Below are 22,231 nucleotides of genomic sequence, written 5' to 3'. Positions count from 1 at the left end.
CACCGACTTCTATTGCACACTCCTTAATGGTGCCCATGAGATTGTGGTTTATTGCTTCAACACTAAGGTCCTCTTCCCGAGTTAAAGCCGAATACCTGTTCTGTAGCTTGATCCGGAATTCCTATATTTTCGCTCTTACCGCTATCTCATTGATCGGCTTCTTGTGTACCAGTTTCTTCCGTTTCCTCCTCAAGTCTAGGCGGATTCGAGTTCTTACCATCCTATGGTCACTGCAGAGCACCTTGCCGAACACGTACACATCTAGTATGATGCCAGGGTTAGCGCAGAGTATAAGGTCTATTTCGTTTCTAGTCTCGCCGTTCGGGCTCCTCCACGTCCACTTTCGGCTACCCGCTTGCGGAAGCAGGTATTCATTATTCGCATATTATTCCGTTCTGCACCTCTACTAATAACTCTCCCCTGCTATATTCCTAGAGCCTATGCCAAATGCCCCCACTGACTTGTTCCGAGCCCGTTTCTTGCCTACTCTCTGGCATTGAGGTCGCCCATCAGTATAGTGTATTTTGTTTTACTTTACTCATCGCCGATTCCACGTGTTCATAGAAGCTTTTGACTTGCTGGTCATCATGACTGGATGTAGGCGCGTAGACCTGTAGGACCTTCAATTTGTACCACTTATTAGGTTTAACAACAAGACCTGCCACCCTCTCGTTAATGCTGTAGAGTTCCTGTATGTTACCAGCTATATCCTTAGTAATCAGGAATCCGACTCCTAGTTCTCGTCTCTCTGCTTAGCCCCAGTAGCACAGGACGTGCCCGCTTCTTAGCACTGTATATGCTTCTCTTGTCCTTCTAACTTCGCTTAGCCCTATTATATCCCATTTACTGCCCTCTAATTCCTCCAAAAGCACCGCCAAATTTGCCTCACAAGATAACGTTCTAGCGTTAAATGTTGCCAGGTTCAGCTTCCAATGGCGGCCTGTACGGACCCAGAGATTCTAAGCACCCTCTGCTGCGTCCTAGGTCTGACCGCCGCCGTGGTCAATTGCTTCGCAGCTGCTGGGAACCGAGAGCCGGGGTTTGGTTGTTGTATTCATATAGGAGGTTGTGGCCAAGTACTGCACCAGGGTGGCCAATCCTGCTCTGGTGAGGGAGTGCGTTAGCGGTTCTGGTCATCGGGATCAGGCCACACTCCAGGCCTGTTTATGCAATTTTTTATCAACACGCGGATTTTTTTTTTCAATCCGGTGGAAAAATTGCACCGAACCTGAATTCGAACCACGGTCCTCTTGCACGCGAGGCGGATGTTCTACCTCTACGCCAACGCTGCACCTATTATAAAACCCCGTAATGTAACTGAATTTACTGTTGCGTTCAGCTCGACCTTAAGCCTTGCTGCATGCAGTATAAGCTGCATTTTATAAAGCGCCACTAAAAAAAACATATACGCAACGAACGGCGCGTAGCACACCTCTACCTGCGTCTTTTGTTTGTCATGTATAGATGCGTTGCTTATCGGTCGACAGCGCCAGCTGCGCATTATTTCGTATACACGGCGGGTTCAGATCCCACGTCCGCCGGTGCAGTTCATATTGGACGCGGCTGCACCAAACGCTGCGCATATGCGTACACAAGTCGTTGAGAGCTAGCCATACACAAGCCGAATTCGCGCAGATGTTCGCACGGGCGGACGCAGCGTGCCGGCATAAACTTCGCAAAGGAGCAGCTCATTAATAGACACGTGTTTCCAGACTTCTCCATCAAGCAAATTACGCGTTGTAATTGTGTCAGAAATTTCAAGACGTTCGTTATGGGAGGTAAACCCACTTCGCAACTTTCTGCGATGGGTGTGGTCCTGAATGAATGAACCCTTGAACGTATTACGTGTTCCTCTTCTCCACATAGCAACATGCGTCTGCACTGTAGCGTTCCCTAGTTCATGAGAGATCGTTGATGACAGATCACTTTTATGGGCACGCCTACCTCACGAGCCCTTGCAGCATGGGCGAGAAGGCGTTCAGATTCTCAAGACTAACGGTTATCTATGATCGTGTGCTGTGTTGCGAACGGCTGTGCCTCTGTGTATCCGTGGCGTCTATTTCTACATCTTTCATTTCATTCTAACGCCCTCCCAGTTCCGTGCCCGAAATGTAGGGTACACTCTTAAACAAAATTACACTATTTGGGTCGTATCTTGCCACACAACGATAATCGTCATATGTCTCGTCCGAATTTCGTTCCTTTAACGCTGCGAGCCCGGTACTTCGAAGACACGAACGGCATGCCCGTTATCAGCATTACAGAGCATTCTCAACAGGAAAGTATCGAGCCCAATGTTTTCAAGAAAGGAAACGCAAGCAAGACAGATGACGATTATCGTCGTGTGGCAATATACGACCCAAATAGCCGTATCTGTTTAAGTATCTGTATATTTGTTTAAGAGTGTAGCAAACTAATTTTCTGTTCTACTTAACCCCCCTGCCGTTCTCCTTTCGCCACCTCCTTTTTTACCGTTTGAAGTCTTCAAAATGTCGGGCGCCACTCTTCGAAGTCGTTTTTCAATAGATAGCGTCTTTGTGAGATATCGGACATCGATCTTTTTCGCAAATAATGGCGCGGCTGGCAGTGGCGACAGCTGGACAGGCAGCGGAGAGAGGGAGAGGGGGAAGAGATTTGCTAGAACTGGTATATTGGCTTTTCACCAAGCTATAAAATGTTGACTCACGCGCGCATTGATCGAATTTAGGGGCTGTTTCGCGGCGTGACTTGCGCTTCCAGTTGCGTAACGATTAATAAGGCGGCCCAAGGATCAGTTCCGACGCGCAGCACGTCGTAATTAAGAAAATATTTATTCCTGGGACAACGGCCGCCTTCAGTTTCGTGACACAAACACGACTTGTAAAGTCCGTAATGTCCTGCTGCGCCTGCCCACTCGTTTTTTCCTAGAAAAATAATACTGCTGCAAGAATGTCTATATATAGTTTGCGTAACTGCCATTGTTTTGTTTGCAATAATTATATTTGAACGCTTAGCTTCAAAAGGTATATAGGCGACATCAACACGCCTGCTGCGGTGCAATAAGCGCAAACAAGTGACGGGAATCATTCACACTTCCAGCGCAAGATGTTTTCTGCCAACTATCCGCAAGTGTGGCGTTCGTTTATAAGCATGCCAACGGAGTGAAAACGCAGTAAAACCATGTTGCTTGGGTTCCGCATTAATCTGCAGTTTATACACATACGCCAGCAACAACGAAGGGTTCATTTCAACAAGAGAGAGAGAAACGTATAATTGCTGTAAATAAACCGAGCTGTCCATGCAGGGACGTAAAAATGGCAAACGCAATTTGCTACCTTCCCTTCAGTTACACGTACTTAAATCTAGCAATCGCGCTTCAGAAGGTTAACAAGCACGGCTCGTCTTTTAAACCAAAAATAATGAAGAGAACCATACTCAGTGTCCACGTCAACTTCGCCGAGTTCCGGGTTATGCGAACGAAACAAAACTAAGCTCTGAGGGTGTGTCCAAGATAAGTTTACTGCAAACAGCGCGCGCGAACCAAGGCCACCTGCTTATAACGGAATCCGCCGTCATTATCGTTACTTACGAGCAGAAATGCAGCGCTAAAGCGAGCCATAGATAAGCCGACGTCGCGTGCCCGGCTTTGTGCGAGCCGTCTGCAGCGCGCACCTTGACGGCATACACATCCGCCGCGGCGTGCTGGCGCAGAGCCGAGGTCCCGTCGGCTACGGCTTCGTCTCGATGCGCGCTATTCGCGCAGCGACGGCGCGTCAGCACTGCAGCGTATCGCTCTCGGAGGCTGTAGCCATCTGCGCGAAATCACAAAACGCGCGACGAGGCGCGGCATCTCCACTGGGCGTGCGGAGGTCACGGGCTGCAAGGGCGCGCCGCGTCTTCCTCAAGGACGGTTTATTCTATAGCAGTCGACATTTATGAGCATGCGAATCGCCGCTTTTGACCGAACATCGCGCCGCGAATTGTGCATTGCGCGGCCGGGTATAGGCAGTGAAGGGAGAACGGCGCGTATCTGTTGACGATCAAGGGGCCGGCGCGAAAGGCAATGCAGAAAACACGAATGGGTGCACTGCGGGGCCAAGTGAAATGACGCCTTAGTACGCGCGTGCTCAATGTCTCCTTAAAGGTACGCTATAACGAGTTAAAATCTGTCCTTAGACTAGCAGATTATTCTTTCTAAACTGCATTTTCATACATATGTCGAAACAAATTACGCTTTGCACACACAGCTAAACCTCGATATAACGAAGTCGGTAGAATCGGCAACTTGCTTCGTTATATCAAAATTTTGTTGTATTGAAATTCGACGTTTTATGCAGATAAGTATACAGTCGCCGATCGATTTTTCTTACACGGAAAGGGGCCACAGAATTTTCCGAATAGTCGGGCAATCGAAAACGGCTAATTTGAACGAGAAAACTTATTTTGGTGATGAGTTTGGGAGTCGGCAGTCGGCGACGAATGATGCGGTTTCATGCCACGTACGTCGACGATATCGCCTCGGCGCTACGAATTATGCGAAGCCAGCCACGCTTTCGCGTGTGCTCCGCCCCCGCGACTGGTAGCGTCGCCCGCACTGGGACGACGCCATCGGGAAAAGCGCCGGCAGCGGAGAGGGAATGCTTCGCTGCCTCTCGCTCCAATGGGCCACCTAAACTCGAGATTACGCAACCTCCAACACTAAACGCGCGGTAAGACAGTTTACAAGGTGCCACGCCGTCTCGGCACGCCCACTCTTCGCACATGCGGCAGATTACCTCCAAAGAAGGGTGCGCTCAGCCACGCTTACAGCCACGCGCAGCCACGGCCGAGGCGCGCTCCAGAAATCGAGCCACGCGCCAACTTAACCCCCACTTAGCTAATAATATATTATTATTTTATTATTTCTTTAATTCAATTAGTAAGTACAAGTAATTTCCCCTGTGTTGACCTCGGCGTCTTGGTTGGATTCTTGTGATATATATAAGAGGTAACCCACGGAGAAAACGGATGCCGAACGTTTCTCTTTCTACCTTCGCGCCGAAATCACAGCGCCGGCATAGTACATATGCCAGCTCTGCGATTTGACGTAGCGAATATCGAAGTGCTTTCACGAAGTCGGGTCGTTTTCTTTCTTGGGGGGGGGGGGGGGGGGGGGTGTAGCAGGAAAATTTCTCAAAATATCCTAGATTGAATCTTTTGTCCGATTTAATAATAATAATATTAAGGGTTTTACGTGCCAAAACCACTTTCTGATTATGAGGCACGCCGTAGTGGAGGACTCCGGAAATTTTGACCACCTGGGGTTCTTTAACGTGCACCTAATCTAAGCACACGGGTGTTTTCGCATTTCGCCCCCATCGAAATGCGGCCGCCGTGGCCGGGATTCGAAATTTTTTTTGTCCGATTTGAATACAATGTTGTCCATCCCTATCGATAAACAATTAACTATACGTATACTCCCGAGGAGACGCTATCAAAATCCGTGACGCCAAGCGAAATTGTTTCAAGAAGTTAAAGGTGGCATCGCCGGTCGCATTTCATTTTCCCGTCGTCTCTGGCTTGTACCGAGACTCTTTTCACGGTGGGTGTGTTATCCTACCGCTTCCCCCTCTGCACCAAACGCACCAAATTCTGTTTACGTACAGTACTGCTCTTGAGCGCACACCCTGAAAGCAACACTATACCCTGAAATGAAGGCTGCTAACACGTTGCATTGAGCTCGTTGGTTTGCCAACTAGTACACTCTATAGTTTGCCATGACTATGCAGTCACTGTAAAAAAAAATTCCAGTGACTCAAGCCACGGTGCGATATACGAGCACTAGGGGACAGAGACGGTGTGCCTGTCTGTCACAGCTGTATTGGGCGCCCCTTTGTTTCCTGGGCGGTCACTTTTCAGTGGCACCATTCAGCGTCATGGGCGCACTTTGCGGCGAACCACTGCGCCAAGATGCGGTCCGCTTCGGTCATGTTGGCCTCCTGCGCGCTGTTTGCGTCGATACGCGGCACGAGCCTGGCGAACTGCTTCCTGTGCAGGTGCTCCCAGAGGGCGTCCCTGAACGCCCGCTTGTGCGCCGTCGAGAGGCACGCGGGAGCACACAGCGACGCGGGCGGCTCGCACCGATGCTCCGGTTGCACCTGTGGCACCTGTGGCACACAACACGCGCTTCATGACATGGGTGCGAGGTAGCGTGTCGCTGTTTACTAAGCCCACTGGAAAACGACGAATAACGAAACCTTAACACATGAACCACGCGCCGATGTATACGAACATGTACGAAGGGAAACGCATATCCGCACGCCACGATCTGTGCATGCCTCGCGCGTGCGTGAATGTATGTCATCCTGGAGAACAAGCAACAGTTTTGTCTACAAGCTGAGCGAAAAGTGGATATCGAAACGCGGCAGTCGAGTCGCTTGCTTTCGTAAGTATAGGCGTTAAATTATCTTGAATTATATATTTGAACCATATGCTCGTTACTTTGGACACTTGCGTTTCGACGTCAGCGAAATGCGGCCGCCACATTTCAGACAGGGCGGCAAAGGGCAGGTGCTCTTTGCTCGTACTCCGGTGACCGCACCATCGATTACATTCTGCTCCGCTTTTGATCAGCGCACCTTAATACCAATCATAGTGAGTGCCACTTGCGAGTAGTGAGAGAAAGCTGATGATAGCACGTTTTTCGGATAACACCGTACTTAATTGTCACACAGTGTAAAATGTACATGCTGGCGCGACGTGGGAAATATGTTGCAAACGTTCACGTGCAGGGGCGTAGCCAGGGAGAGGTAGATTTGGGCACGTGATTTTGCCCTTCCCCGAAATTTCTGCGTACCAGGTATTTATGCGTGGGATAAAACAACGATCGATATACCCATCGCACCGCCCATTACTCGATCCAAGTGCTCCCTCCCCCCACCTCGCCGGCACAAAAAATGAATGGCTACATTACTGCCCACGTGATTGCTGCATGAATCGCAACTGTACCGGGCAGTCGGCCGGCAGCACCGATGCGGCTCGGTCCAGGAATCGCCAGGCGCCGGCCGACTGCGACGCCCCGAGTCCCACCAGGCTGAACAGGCTGAAGAGGAGCTGCTCGTAGAAGGGCCCGTTGGCCGCGAAGTGCGCCGAGCTCAGGTTGGGCGACATGTTCGCCTCGAGCAGGTGCACGCCCAGGGCCGCGTCCAACACGAAGTCGAATCGCACCAGCTCGAAGAAGCGGCCCGCGCGAGGCCAGCGCGTTGCCGCTCGCCGCATCGCCTCGGCCTTGCGCGTGTACACGGACGCCACGACCCGCTCCACTTCGGCCCACAGGGCGCCGCTGTCGACGTCGCTGCGTGGCAGTTCAGGAAACAACGTTATTCTAGATGCGCGGCTGAACACACTCGAAGAGCAGGGCAAGGTGACAGGACAACGGAACGAGGATATAGGTGATCAAACGTGGGTTCGAATCACGGCAGCCTCATTCTGATGGTAGCGTGATAAAGCGACGATTCTGATAAAGCGATCACGTATTTTCGTTAAGCGCAAGTTTAATAACCCCCAGATCACCGATATTAATCCGGAGCACTCCGCTGCAAAAAGTTCCTAGCACGTACTCTATCACATTGTGCCGTATTTGAGATTTCCGGTGACAGTGAAACAGCAGTTACCTGCTGTTTCATTATTAACCGGACCAGTTAACCCCTTACCAACGCATAACATAAATGTAATGTCGCGAATCGAGAGCTTAATTACAGTGATCCAAACGCCACATTCTGTTCTCTCCGTGTTTACACGGCACAAAGATGTGAAGGCGCGTGTACCGTGCAAAAAAATTAACATGCATGGATTCTCGCGTGCGGTACGTTGTAATTCCTGCAAAAAGGTGTTACTTGAGAAGGCTACAAAAATTCGAAAATGCAAAAGCGGCAGAAATATACATGAATTGAAGTGCACCGAGAAGAGAGTCTGCTAGAGGCTGTTAGATAAACCCTTAATTTTTGTGAAATGCGCGCAGAACCAACCGGCTGACCAAGTGCTTATTCAATAACCAAGCAATCAAATAAATACAATTATTGCGAAATGTATTCCGTGTAATTACAGAGACAATGATCTCATACAGTTGCTTGCGCATGTAGACGTCCAGGCTGGCCCTCATGCTGAGCTGTGAGCCAACGTAGTAGCGGGCAAGCGACGGCATGTCCCAGATAGGCGTGTAGTCGTCGCCAACCACGTACGAGTCCAGATCAGAGGCGTTGAACTGAAGTGTGTTGTAAGCGCGAGCGCAGAAGCGCAGCAGCACGTCACCTCTGTACACGTACACACGCAGGGGCTCCAAAGATGTCATGGCAACGTAGACGCCAATGTCGAATTTCTTGCCGTCGATCAGCAGCGGGTTGGCGATCAGCTCTTGCACAAACGTCTCTTTTTCATCGGTGGCAGCTGCGACTTCGCCAGGATCGATCACGTGTATCCCTCGATGGTCTCGATTCTTCTGCACCCACATGGTAGAAGGTCGCTCCTCGGCGTTCCGCAAGAACTCTACCTTCTGCGCCGGAAGTTTGAACGTCAGAGGCAGCTGTCGGATGGACCTATCCATGGATAGGCTGCCTTTGTTGGTGATGTAACCCGAGCCCGGGAAGTGATTGACAACCTGGCCGGGCTTCAATTCGCGCATGTCACTAGCTAATTCCGTAAAGGGATAATCGTGCGACCAAAGAACAGACCACCGGTCCGCGCGTCCCCCGATCCGGTATCCGTATCGCTGAAAAGATTCAACGACATGTCGCAAGTGGCTTTGATCTGAACCTTTGCTATAAACCCAGACGATAGGCTTGGAATCCTCTGTTTTCGTTGTTGCGTTGAGGGATACCAGCAGAATGTTATTATTTGCGCATAATCGGTGCACTTCGTAAAGTCCAGCAATTAAAAGGACCAGTAACGAGATTAAGACGACTGGGTAAGGTATCCGCGTGCTTGAATACACTGAGGCAGATTTCAACGTTTGAGGTGCGGAAGGGGCTGACGCTACTCGTTTCTTTTCGCTCACATGCGGTTCAACATCTCCCCGATTCATACTTGCGCATTGATACTTTAGCGCGACCCAGCCAGGGGTTGCGCGCCGAGCCCGTGTGCGGTTGCCGTGGTTGCTGCGTCAACACAAGATTGCCTTGGATTGGATTCGCATCGAAAAAGATTTTGCAGGACGTTCATAACAAATCAATTTAACCAGTAACAATGTCAAATGTAAACCTACAATAGTTCAAGATAACACTTATATTATATTATTTATCTAATTACGCCAATACAAAAAACGTGTACTTCGTCTTCCAATTTTTTTAGCATCTTTTCTCGTGCTGCGTGCTGCTCGTTCAGCTCATTGCTCAAGATGGCGGCGTCCATCCTAGCTACGGGCTGGAGCGCAACTGCTTGATGTATTTGAAGCTTCATACGTGATCCTTTGTAACGCATATTGAAATGGATTCGGAAGAAGAACCTACAACCGCCGCATCCAGCCAAGCGAAGTTTTTAAACTTGTACGATGACTCCAACAAGTATGCCGAGGTGAGGCTGCCCTTGCGGACGAGCGACCACCGATGTCGCCGAGCGATCACGTTGTTGGTCTGACAAAATGTAGACGGTTCTGCTTGTACTGCTTTAGCTGCTGCAATAAATCCCGCTATCCATTAAAATAGTTTACGAGATGCCCTATGTCTGCTCTGAATAATTAAAAAATAAGCCGGGTTTTCTGGTCGCAGTTCGGCACATAAAAAAGTGACAGCTGTAGCGAATAGCCAACTTCGTTAGAAGCTTAAGGGCGAACGCAGCCGTCTTTCCTCTAGCGTTATTCTATGCTGTCCACCGATCTTTAGTAGCTACTCTGGTTTGCAGGTGATATAGTTTAGCCTCCACGGTTTGCGTGGAGAGGACAGCACTATCGTTATCTTCACATCTCGTAAACAGTTGGAACAGTTCAAGGCAGAAAGCTGGGCTAGTTGGTGTGTCATCATTATTCAAAAGACTAGCGCAAAATAGCAGGGACAAAGACAGAGAAGACGACAGGAAGAGCGCTAATCGGAAACCTCGCAACAATAAATATGGTGAAGCAAGTGAACGATAGTTTTCGTGTCGAGCTACGCTTCGACGCCATGCAAGGACGTCAACATGGGAAAACAAGTTTTGTCGCACTGATGTTTTCGTTCATTAGTAGAAACAATACTAGTTAAGCGCACAAAATGTATCTTAAGAAAACGTGTTAATACATTACATTTGCTTTAGTCATGGCAGACAGTGCACGCTTTAAAAACAGAACTTGGAACTGATATCATAAAACTGGAGCGGGAACCCATCAGGAGCGTGGCTGTTTGAATGCCGGAGATACTTCACTGCACAACGCTTGGCTAGTTCAACGTACAGTGAACTTCAGTTAAACGGAACTCGCTTAAACAGAAATACCGGATAAACGAACAACGGCACCAACGTTGTTCGGCCTCCCATGGGCTCAATGTGGACGAACTTCAGTCAAACGGAACACATGTTTTTGAAACCGCCGTATATATTTGGAACTTTAACCAGAATTAGCAAGTACAGCATTGGCCTATGGAACAGCAAAAGTCCGCCAAACATCGCTAATAGTGATGCTATAAATAATGAAGAAAATGCAATCCGTCAGGCAGCTGTGCGAAAGCTTATCAAATTAAAAATGTCGAAGTTGCAGCGGTGTTTTCATAAGACGACTTCGCCGTTTGTGTGCCTCAGCAGGAAGACAGCACTATAGAGTAGGTAAGATGTTGCAGTCAGGTGGCCACTAATGCTTTGTTCACACGGTCAGGAACAAGAGACATCAGATGATGCTCTTGTTACCTGGTTTGAAGAGACAGTTGAGAGCATAATCTGTGAAATTCCTGGTGCAAGCTACCATTCCATTGATGAAGGCATAGATATTACTGTTCCACTCCAGCATAATCTGTGAAATTCCTGGTGCAAGCTACAGTTCCATTGATGAAGGCATAGATATTACTGTTCCAGTGCTCATTACTGTTTTGGATCTGATGGCAAGAGATGCTGTTGTAAGTCTGCAGTGCTATTTTGAATGTGAGGACTGCACAGAGTTACTGGAAATCTTTTTGTGCATTAACAGAAACATGGGCGAAAGAATCTGTAATATTAGAAGCAGAGTGCAGTAAAGTCCCTTTTTTCACCCCACCTTTATCAAAACAATTGGACACCTTTCGAATAAAACAATTCTTGGTAATTTTTGTGTCCTTCACTTAAATGAAACTTTATATAAATGCAACAAATTTTTCTGTCCTTTCAAGTTATGTTTAGGCAGATTCTATTGTATTTAAATTCTCATCTTCTAAGCTTTAAAGTGAGCAATTGCAAAGAAGCTCATATTTAACATCCACATACTAGCTAGTTTGTAGGTAGAACAGTGGTTAGGTAACATATTCGGTTACACCACCACTGGAAATGTTGTCAATGTGCTTATTATTTTCTACATTTCGTTGCAGCACCTGCTCCGTTCTGTTGTACAAGCAACAAAAGCAGCTAATGACCTGCCTGGAGCTGGAGAAGATTTTGAGTACTTTAGTAGTTTTGCCAGTTTTCGTCAAGTTATGCTGGCAGAAGGGAAGAGTGTACTCAAGATGTAAGTTTTAGTACTTGAGCAGGATAGTTAGTTGGTCTAATTGATACATAGATTGTGGAACAAAGATTAATAAGCAGAAAAAAAATGCAGACTCTGAATGTGTACTCCATCCCTTCTGTGCTCTTTGCTGTGTCAGCATTTCTTTGTTTGTCTATTTTTGATCTTCATTCTACAAGTTTTAGTTGTTCATCATTTTCTTCACTGCTGGTTTACTAGCGTTGCATGGTTTGCCTTATAGTTGAACGGTACTGGTGTGTTTATGTCAATAAAAGGCAATTGCTACATTCTGGAGCAGGTTATTTATCATGCAAAGTCTACCCAGAATTGCATCAGGTCTGGAAGAAGGTGTCAATCTTAGAAGACCTTGATGAAGAACAAGTCTTGATGATTTCAGTGGCAATAGTGTTAAAGGGGCCATGAAACAGTTATTGAACATAGTAAGAAGACGTTGCCGATCTGTTACAGGGGCTGCTATGAACATGCGCACCAAATATCGCTGTACCGCATGCAGCATGGAATTTACAATCTGCTCTCAAATGCAGCAAAAGATATCTTGCTCTCACTTCTGCTATGTAATCATGCAGCATGATCTAAAGCAACTGGACCCACCAATGCTATTGGCTGATTTCATGATTGCGAGAACATTCTCAGTAATACACATTTGTTAACTTTGAGTTAAATAAATGAAAAATATATATGTCTGCATTCTCAGAAAGACAGAAAAATCATTTCATCTTCACACTGCGCGTTGCTGTGTCTGCTGCACATGGCCTCTGAGATACCAGTGGTGTGCTGAAACAAGCCCTTTTGCCACCACAGCACTAAACTTTTGGCCTCTCTTCTGTGTAGCTTCCAGTGTGCTAGTGGAGACGAAAAGAGAGAAAGCTGGGTATTGGTGTGATAACTCCACTTGTAGTTGAAGGTTTAGAAAAATTCTTGTGCCATGACATTCATGAGACGATGTCCTTTTAATACTGAAGCCATTCTATGATTACTTAGAAAAGTGTTGCAGGTCTCCTTTGATGATCATTGAGACACTCTGTGAGACAGTTGTGTAAGTACATTAAAGCAGTACTGTGATAGAAAAATGTTTCCTCAGGAAGTGGTTGTGCAGTAAACCTTAAGTTATTTGTTACTTCTAAATTTTATATTGTCATCAATACCAGAGGTATTGCAGTGGTGAGTTGGTTACAAGAATACTACGAACAATGAAAAAAATAAAAATGCAGTGAGCTATAAGAATTGGCTCAAGGACCACATAAGTGTACAGTGTCGGCTAGCACATTACAGGAATGGTGGTTAACTCTGATAGCTGCTAGGTAAGCTCAAAGGTAGTCGTATATGACGGGTGTCGTAAGAAAACTAGAAAATATTTTTGTATTGCGCGTTGGGAATGTCTGTTCTATGACAGTGATAAACTAAATCTGACACATATTGTAGTTGTAGAATAGGATAGCATTGGCTTCTTTTACCATGAAAAAAAAGTGTCCATAAGCCAGAAAAGAGACAGACATGAAAATGGGTGGCAATGCCACCTTTGAAATTCCCATGCTAGCTTGCAGTGATGTCATGGATTTGGATGGCACCTGCTTGGCCTAGTTAATTGTTTATTGAAAAGGATGGACTACATTGCATTCTAAAGCAACCAAAGTAAAGAGCAGCAAATTTCAAGAAATTTCACCGAGCAACAATGGCAAATAAAAAGTACTTTGAAATGCGTGACATCACGCTGATTTGTTGACACTGGGGTTTCGGCGTGAAGGCGGAAAAATAGAAGTTCTACCTTTATTTTCTCTTTAATAAACAACCTACTACTACAGAAAAATCTGAATACTGAGTTTTTAAAGAACACCTTATTTGTCTAAACTGATTTAGTCTTTCTCTTCAGCGTCCCTTTAACAACCTGAATCGGTCATCGGTATTCTTACCATGATATTGTATTGTGCTGTGGCTTTAAAGGTTGAGCACTTTGGTTAGCTCTGTTTTTTTTTTTTTTGCATTAACTATCATAATGAACTTGATTCCAGGATGTCTTCTTTGGCCAGTCACCAGGTTGGAAAAGGGAAGTTTGAAGGCCTTGACCTTGAGGAAAAGTTTGATCTGCTAGCTGACATCAATGACACTGTGCTGGAGCGAGTGGTATGGTCTGCGAGTGCAGTTTTTTGCACCACCTGTTATTATATCTGATAGTTGTGCAGTTAACAGGCAAACAAAGTACAAGGTAGTTCTTCAATGTAATAAGACTATTGCCAGGAAACAAATTTATGTTAACTTGCGAATACAAACACTTAAACATCTCCAAAATAGTTTCCTTAGGTGTTAATACATTGTTTCCAGCACTTCTGACAAGATTGGTATGCCTCCTGATAGACAGCAGCGGGAACATTATTTAGTGCCTGCGTTGCGGCTGCTTCGGCTTTGTCTACAGTCTCAAAATGGTTCATTTCCAGCCACATGATCTGGGGTAGCAAAGAAAGTCAGCAGGAGCCAGATCGGGAATGTAGGGGGACTGCGGCACCATTGCCACATTGTTCAAAAGATGGTGAACTCAAAAAGCTACATTTGAACAAATTAGACACTCATCAATAAAGGAGCATTGGCACATATTTCTAAAAATGTAAAAACTATATCACACGAGTGAAACATTTGAACAGTGCTAGTTATTGCTTTCATTGTACAAATGAAGTGATATATCAGTTTTGTTTACTATGGCAACTTATGCAAAATATGTATTATGTGTGTGGCTTTTTTTGTTCTCTTGGGGTTCTGTTTGAAAAACCATGCTCGAAATTGTGCTGGTACACATGCAGCTGTTTGTTTCTAATCAAGCTTTGGACATGCTGTATATTTGTTATTTGTGCTGTGCTGTTGTGGAGTCCCCATGACGCACAACTTGCATGCTTTGGGATGTTGTCTCCAAGTTCCTTGCCTTGTATTCGAACCAGGGAAGAGTGCCCGCATGGCCTGTTCTTGCAAGAAAAGCTTTCTAAACTTGGCATTTGCTAAGGGGGAATGAGGGGCAGAGGGGGTGGATGGGAAAGGGGATATCAACCATTATAAGCAGGAGTAATGCATGCCTTGAGACTGTTCCTGCTTTCCTACGGCAGATAATCCACAATACAAAATTGTTCAATTTCCTTCGTCCACTCTATTTTGTGCATGTTGTACACATACAAATTACACCCGTAATACTGTATTCTATGCATGTTATAAATAAATCTTGACTTGGCTCCTTGTGATAATAAGGGAACCTGTAAATTTTCAGGGAAACAACCTTGACGAGGCAGATGGAGTCAAGAAAAAGGCAGATGAGGTTGTCCTCGTGTCTGTGACTGCAAACAGGCCTATACACACCAGCTGGAACAAGAAGGTAATGAATGTTCTTACAACAAGTGGGCTACTGGCTTACCTGATAGTGTGTACTTCAAACACAGGGTATAGAATCTGGTGAATTGCGACTATTTTAATCTGGGTGAATGAACAGACAGTACCTTGTAGTAAGAACGTTTTGTTGATGGCTAGTTAATGTTTTGATGATTGAGCATGTCAGTACGGCATTGACATCAAGAATTGGTACTGATACCTGTCTACATAAGGAAGGTGAGTGAGATAAGTGCGTATGTGCACCCTCTCTTTCAGTATCAGATGAAGAGAAAGCCTTCTTTTTTTTCATAAGAAAAAGAACTTATAATCTTGTCTTGTACCAGTGTATGCATGCTTGTTCTGGGCAGTCTATAAAAGGCCGACATTCTTCTGCTTCAGCACTTGTCCTGTAGTGTGTTTTTCTTTTATGTTCTCGTTTCATTCGCGCTGTTTCGTCTTGTAATGCAGACAGTGCTCTCACAACAAACCCAAATAAGGGGCATGGCCTGTCTGAAAATGCATACCTGCCAACCTGTGAACATTGGAATTCGTAAAAAATACAGCAGACATGACAAGAAAAGGCAAGGTGGGGGGAGAGGTAGCACACATATAAGTTTGCCCTGAGCACATGCTTTTTGTTAGATACATACATACTTTTTAACAATTAACTTTTAGATGCAGCACAGGCAGCACCAAAAAACTTGAAAAAGCAAATACGTACTGACAAGATTGTTTCCAGATCAGTGATCTTGCCAGCGACTCCACTGTGCTGAATTTGACTGCTTCAAGAACTTGTTTGAATAAGTTAACACAGGGCATGTACCCCTCTCTTATACAGTATAGCAGCACAGGCACCATCGCAACTTTTTTGCTTGCATTTTGTTGCAATCGTGTCACTCCATCATTCAACGACTTTAAAACATTGTCGCGAACGGAATCTATTTTTCCTAAAACTTGATGCATTATTAGTAATATTGTAGAACTAGCCAGCATCCATAAACTTTACGAAAAATTCAGGAGAGTTTACACATATGGAAAATGGCTCAAAACAGGTGGTATGTGTCTTCTGAAGAATCTGTTTCAAATACCTTTCATTTGAACTTACTTTGCTCACTATATTTTCATACATGTTTGGAGAGATGGTTAACTTGTAGGGAATGTTCTCTTGGAGACCAGTTGGCAGTAAGAACTGACCATTAAAGGTATTGTGTCTTAAAAGTTATTAGCCTGAGGAGGGTAATGATTGCCTTGGAGGGACAACAGACTTGCTGGGGTAACTTAGCAGCTATGGTGTTGCGCTGCTAAGCATGAGATCACAGGATCAAATCCCGGCTCTGGCGGCTGCATTTCGGTTGAGGCGGAATGCCAAAACACCCATGCTCTGTGCATTGGTTGAATGTTAAAGATCCCCATATGGTCAATGTAATCTGGAGTCCCCCACTACGGCGTGCCTCATAATCGGATGGTGGCTTTGGCACGTAAAACCACAGAATCTAATTTTTAATGTACAGCAGTGCAGCACAGAAAGCAAGCATAAGGAAGAGAGCTTGAAAGCAAGAGAGAGTCAACATTTATTGATGCCAGCCATCACGAAGGCAGGCGCAGTCTCCCTCCGCATAGCAGGCGGCTGGGATCCTCTGGGTCTCAGCGGCTGCTTCGGCTAGCTGAACAGCTCAGACTTGGTCTCTCTGGTCTAAGCTGAGCAGCAGGGTCTCGCACTGCTGCCAGTGTTGAATTTCGTGGCCCATGAAAGGAGCCGCCTTCAAGCATGCCTATAGAATATGTGGCAGATTCGCCTTACTCATACATAATTTACATTATTCATTGTATTGCTCTGGATAGAATTTGCTGCAGGCCACCAAGTTAGGATACATGTTTGCTTGCAGGAGACACCAGGCTATGCCTGTTTCTTGGTTAGCTCTAGATGAGCTAGTGTGTACCGGGCCATTCCCAGCCGATAGTAATCAGTGATTTCCCTGTAGCTGACCATGCAGTCTCCTTTCGTTCCTGGCTGGGCTGGCTCACTTGCTCAGCGAGTAAATCCTTGAGATACGTTGTGAGCCACCTCGTTGCCGGGGAAAGGGGAGTGTGTGAGCACCCAAATAATCTGGATTGTCTCGCGATGTTGGTGGCTGTTATTATTTAGAATTTTGAGTGCCTGTGGTGAGATGCATCCTTTTGCAAAATTATGAACTGCAATTTTTGAGTCGCTCATGATAATTCTAGCTTTGGTGGACACCATCGGTAATGCTATTGCTGATTCCTCCGCAACTTTGGTGTTGTCCGTTTTCACGGTTACACTCGCTAGTGTTTCTCCGTCCGCGTATACACCTACATAGGGCCATTCCTTTGTGTTCTCTATATTCTGTGGCACCTACGTAGGCATGCCTTCTACATCATGGTATTTGCGCTCAATGTGGCGCGCCCTTGCCTCTCAACACTCCTTGTGGTCCTCCGGGTGCATGTTCTTTGGCAGTGGAGGAATCTTAAAGATCAAAAATAACGTACAGCGCGAAGGACAAGGACAGCGACAGACGACACACACAGCGCTGTGTATGTCGTCTGTCGCTGTCCTTGTCCTTCACGCTGTACGTTATTTTTGATCATGGATTACCAACTAGCCCAAGCAACCACCCTAGAATCTAAAGTTCCTCCATTTTCATTTTATTGCCCTAAAAACCCCGAAGGGGCTTTACATAAGGGGTGGGTGTACATATATTTATTATACATGAATTAAAGAGCACAGAACACAATGTTTATATACAACACACGTGAATGAAGTGGGTAAATAATTTCATCAAGTACATACATAGATAGCACAAGTTATGAATGTAAATAGAATATCCCATACTTTTTACTCTGAAAACTGGTCTGTTAGTTTTTGCATAAATGTAGGTGTACAGGTTATGGCGGAAATTTGGCGGGGCAGGTTGTTCCAATCTGTTGCTGCGCTAAATAGAGAATGAGCCTGAAAATGTGATAGTAAGAGTTTGAGGGCGGCCATCTTGTTACGTGTGCCTAGTGCGGTGTGATATGCGGGCAGTGGGAATGATGTATGCTGGTCGATTAAGGGAAGTATGGTAAAACTTATGAAACAGAGATAGAGTTGAGATGCGATGACTATTAGTGAGGGTAACCAAACCGGATTCTTTCTTCAATGATGAGATGCTGATATCATAAGAATATGTTGAATCGATGAACCTTATGGCACGGTTTTGTACTGATTCAAGTGTGTTGATTAGATATGCTTGATGAGGGCTTCATACGGTACATGCATATTTGAGTTTAGGACTGATTATTGTTTTATAGGCTAGTAATTTCACATGCTTGGGGCTTGCTTTAGGTTTCGTTTTAAAAAAAACATTGAGATTTGTTAGGAGATGAGATGATGTTAGTAATATGTGTGCTCCAAGACAAGTCATTAGTAAGGGTAGCATCAAGGTATTTGTTAGACTGTGCAGTTTCTACAAGTACGTACATTATTTATTGTGTATTTGTAAGCTAGTGACTTATATTGGCGGGAGAATACCACTACTTTGCATTTATTTGGGTTAAGCGTCAATAGCCAGCAATAGCACAATTGTTGCAAGCGGTTAATATCGAAGGAAGATTTAGTCAAACATGTTACTAATTGTTTGGTAAATGACGCAGTCATCCACAAACATGTGAATAATGCAGGAAATATGCAGTGGTAAGTCATTAATATGTGTTAAGGAGAAGAAAGGCCCGAGAACAGATCCTTGTGGTACCCCAGAAGTTACCGGTAGGGAATCAGATGTGCTGTTAATAAAGACAAACTGTGAGCAGTTACTAAGGAATGCTTCAATCCATCACAAGATATCGGGGCACACATTCGCCGGAAAGCTTTAGTAATAATTGTTGATGTGGTACCTTATCAAATGCTTTCGCGAAATCTATAAATATCGAGTCTGTCTGTTGGTTAATTTCTAGATTAGTCTGAAGATCATGAAGGAAAACTGCCGATTGGGTTTCGCAGGAAAAGCATCTGCGAAATCCATGCTGTGAAGGATGGAAAGAGTTACTTGTGTCTAAAAATGTCATAATTTCTGTATTCTGACATGTTCCATGATTTTGCAAGGTACGCTTGTTAGTGAGATGGGGCGATAGTTAAGTGAAGAGTTCTTGTCACCTGATTTTTAGATGGGAACACCCCTCCCCACTTTCCAGTCATGTGGTATGATGTCATTGGAGAGCGACTGCGAGAACAGCAAACACAAATAAACAGCACTGATGTCTTTAGTATTTTCTTACACTTTGGGTTTATGTTACCTACTCTGGCCGAGCATGTTAGATTAAGATTGTCAATTAAGGACAAAATACTACTGGCAAACAAGGTTACTGATCGCATGAGACTAGTTGAGTTGTTAACTATAGAGGAAAATGACAAGTTAGGTTCGTAGGAGAAGACTGACACAAAAGCGATGTTAAAAAGGTTAGCACATTCGTCCTTGTCGACCATTTCTTTGTTTTCATTCACTAATGCAATACTGTTTATTTCTCAGGGATTGATCACCTACCAGAATTTCCTTTGATTATTGACCAGCATTTTTGGTAGATGTTTGTGAAAGAATGACTGTTTTGCTTTCCTAATAGCTGATAAATATGTGCGTTCTGCTGCGTAATATTCATCACAGATGCATGCATTTGCCCTGCCCTTTGCTGTATGGTACAAACATTTCTTTTTATTTTCAAGTCTCTTTAATGAATTGGTGAACCATGGCTTCTGAATTTGTGTTCGAAACATTATGTTTGGGATGAACCTGTCTGCTAGATCATCTAGTTTTTCTTTAAACTTTTGCCAATTAGTATGGATAGTGTGTTTGTTAAAGGATGCCTCGTATGAAATAAAGAAGTCGCACATATCATGTATAGCCTCATAGTTGCCTTTGTTAAAAAGATGTATCGTCTTTTTGAAGTGTCTGCCGTGGAATCGAAAAATGAACGGAAGCATGAATCACCTTAGGGTCACTAATTTTCTTTAAAAAGGCAATTGATGATAAACTGTCTGGTCAACTTGTTAGTATTACGTCTAATACATTAGATGTGTCTTGTGTGATGTGCATTGGCTTGGATGCAAGTTGAGCCAAGTTAAAATTAAAACAAACATCAAGGAAATTTCCTGCTTCTGTCTGATTTGCTAAAGAGGAGCTAAATTGTGCCAATCAATATCTGGAAAGTTGAAGTCTCCAAAGAGGAGGAGGGCAGCATTGGGGTACTGAGAAGTTATTTTACAGAGTACGTTAAGTTGACAAGCAAAACTGGGCTACTGCGAAGGGGTCTGTAGCAAACACCCAAAAGTACCGATTGTGGAGTGGCGTGACAATGAATGAAAAGGATTTCCAGGTCTGACACGAACTAACAACAAAACACGATAACTGCTGGCTGACAGCTATAAAGATGCCTCCTCCCCGTGTTGCTGTGTGATCCTTCTGAAATACGTTAAAATTCAGTAAATCTGCCAGCACCTCCGAGTCTGTAATGTCGTCACTAAGCCAGGTCTGTGTGAGTACCAGCACATTGCTGTTTGATGTTAGTACAAGATTAGACACGTGTTCGCATTTTGGAATTAATCTTCATATGTTAGTGAAGATTACTGAGATAAAAGTGTGTGATACAACTGCTGTTTCTGGGCAGCAATTTATTTTTTGCTTACAAGGTGGTTGCTATACTTCTTTAACTGCCTGCGAAGCGTTATCATATATCTAGCGCTTGGAACCTATGAATAGCGTTTTGAAACGCAGGGAAAATGGCGCAGACTTAGTTTTTGCGAAGGCGACAAGGTGTTTGCGGGCATTCCTAACAACTGGTGAAAAATCTTTGGCAACACGGAAGTCAGGGGCTTTAACATTACAGCCCTTAGAAAGTACAGCTTCCTTGGTTTTAAAATATACAAATTTAACCTAAATTGGATGCTTGGGATCAGGGGAATAACAACCAATTTGGTGCGCTTGTTCTATTTCTTTAGGGTCAAGCGGTACCTTCTGATAATCCGAGCAGTGGCGTAAGATAATCATTTCCAATTCGTTTGATGGCTCTGATCTGACCGGGAAGGCCATAAAATATCAAATGATTTCGCCTTGCCCGGTTTTCAGCATCATCTACACAGACGTCCAGTTTATGAACCAGCTGCGCCGCACTTTTACTTTCAGCCCGTATGGATTGCATATCGGCTTGCATTGATACTAATACACTTTGGTAATTGCCCTCCAGGTGCATTAGCCACTTGCTTAGAGTCTCCAGAGATGCAGTCGTAGCCATAGATTTGTTTTTGAGATCTTGTATCTCGGCAATAATCATAACCTGGCCAGCGGATAGCTTCTTCATTTCGGCAAGTAATGTGGCATAATCCGGAGTGTGATTACTTTCAATATACCTAGAGAGCAACAAGAGGGTCACAGACTTGCATGAAGAACAAAAGCGGGTTAGTGGATCGCATCGTGGCAGTGCCACCGAGCCCACAGTGAGCGGGTGGGGTAGTCATTCCTTTATAGGCAGCTGGATGGTTGTTGGCGATGTCAGCAGGATCAGTGGCATATCGTCAAGGATCCACGCTTCAACTGGTGGTGCCGCCAGATGGATTGCATCCCTGTTGGTTCCGATGTGCCATGTCATTACATCAAGCGCGGGCGAGATCGTTGCAAAGTGACGCTCATTGATTCCGTGAGAAGAGGCAGCAGCATTCACATTATAACTGACATCAAAACCTGCATGAAGAACAGGAGTGAGTTAGTGGACGGCGTTGTGGAAATGCCACCTCATCTCTAATGGAATGCTGAGTTTCGTGCTGGGTTGTGCTTCGTAGTGAATGTTTAGTTTCTGTAGAATGTGTCGGCTCGTGGGGCTCTGTTGCACAAGGACAGCTGTATGTGCTGTTACAGGACCGTTCCCGGGCAGCAAAGTTCCACCTGCTGGCGGCTAAGAATGTGACACGGCCGCAGCTCACTTTTCGGGAAAAGGTGGACAACAGCAACACCCCTTTTGTTCCCATCCTTCGAGACAAGCCGCACTCTCTGAAGCCCCTTGCCCTGTTGCCTGAGCGCACAGCTGATGGACAGGAATGGTAAGTCACTAACAGCTGTTCACTTAGTTGTGCAAGATGCAGTAAGCAGAGAAGGGGGACCTGTGTTTTTACTTGGAACAACTTGAATTTCACTTACTGCTTCTTTGTTTTCTTTACTATTGAGCAGCACAGTGCCACGTGTGTCCTGCCTCCTTCCTGTGCGCCACTGTTCAGAG

General features: G+C 45.2%; 2 protein-coding genes across 4 annotated transcripts in view; one reads left to right on the top strand and one right to left on the bottom strand.

Moving 5' to 3' along the window:
* Positions 1-22,231, top strand: part of Rrp6 (exosome component Rrp6) — a 113,716-nt gene that overhangs the window by 28,427 nt on the left and 63,058 nt on the right. Inside the window, exons 1-5 of one of the 2 annotated variants that reach the window (XM_075684381.1) lie at positions 9,335-9,525; positions 11,475-11,611; positions 13,639-13,750; positions 14,877-14,981; positions 21,874-22,055. In XM_075684381.1, the coding sequence (XP_075540496.1) occupies positions 9,439-9,525; positions 11,475-11,611; positions 13,639-13,750; positions 14,877-14,981; positions 21,874-22,055 (623 nt within the window). In that variant the 5' untranslated portion in view covers positions 9,335-9,438. Of the gene's footprint in view, positions 1-9,334; positions 9,526-11,474; positions 11,612-13,638; positions 13,751-14,876; positions 14,982-21,873; positions 22,056-22,231 lie in introns of those variants that run through there. The other variant, XM_075684382.1, reaches the window with a different exon arrangement.
* Positions 3,163-9,119, bottom strand: TTLL15 (tubulin tyrosine ligase-like 15). 2 transcript variants are annotated; one of them, XM_075684387.1, is made up of 3 exons: positions 8,082-9,119; positions 6,967-7,312; positions 3,163-6,125 (listed from the first exon to the last, which is right to left on the bottom strand). In XM_075684387.1, the coding sequence occupies exons 1-3, from the start codon at positions 9,035-9,037 to the stop codon at positions 5,874-5,876; spliced, it is 1,554 nt and encodes a 517-aa protein (XP_075540502.1). In that variant the 5' UTR covers positions 9,038-9,119; the 3' UTR covers positions 3,163-5,873. The 2 variants fall into 2 exon arrangements, with proteins under 2 accessions (XP_075540502.1, XP_075540503.1); XM_075684388.1 differs by having other exon boundaries at positions 3,163-6,116.

The sequence above is a fragment of the Dermacentor variabilis genome, chromosome 3 (genome assembly GCF_050947875.1).
Source record: "Dermacentor variabilis isolate Ectoservices chromosome 3, ASM5094787v1, whole genome shotgun sequence".
In the NCBI taxonomy this organism is placed as follows: Eukaryota; Metazoa; Arthropoda; class Arachnida; order Ixodida; family Ixodidae; genus Dermacentor; species Dermacentor variabilis.
The sequence above is the reverse complement of the archived record's forward strand: the minus strand, read 5'-3'. Positions and strand labels throughout refer to the sequence as shown.

Bases quoted from the DNA above. Each gene is read 5' to 3' on its own strand.
- TTLL15 (XM_075684387.1), bottom strand. From the start codon at position 9,037: ATGAATCGGGGAGATGTTGAACCGCATGTGAGCGAAAAGAAACGAGTA. The intron at 7,313-8,081 runs GTATGAGATCAT...ACTGCCACGCAG, and splicing joins GTCTACATGCGCAAGCAACT to CGACGTCGACAGCGGCGCCC. The intron at 6,126-6,966 runs GTACAGTTGCGA...TGTGTGCCACAG, and splicing joins TGCTGCCGGCCGACTGCCCG to GTGCCACAGGTGCAACCGGA.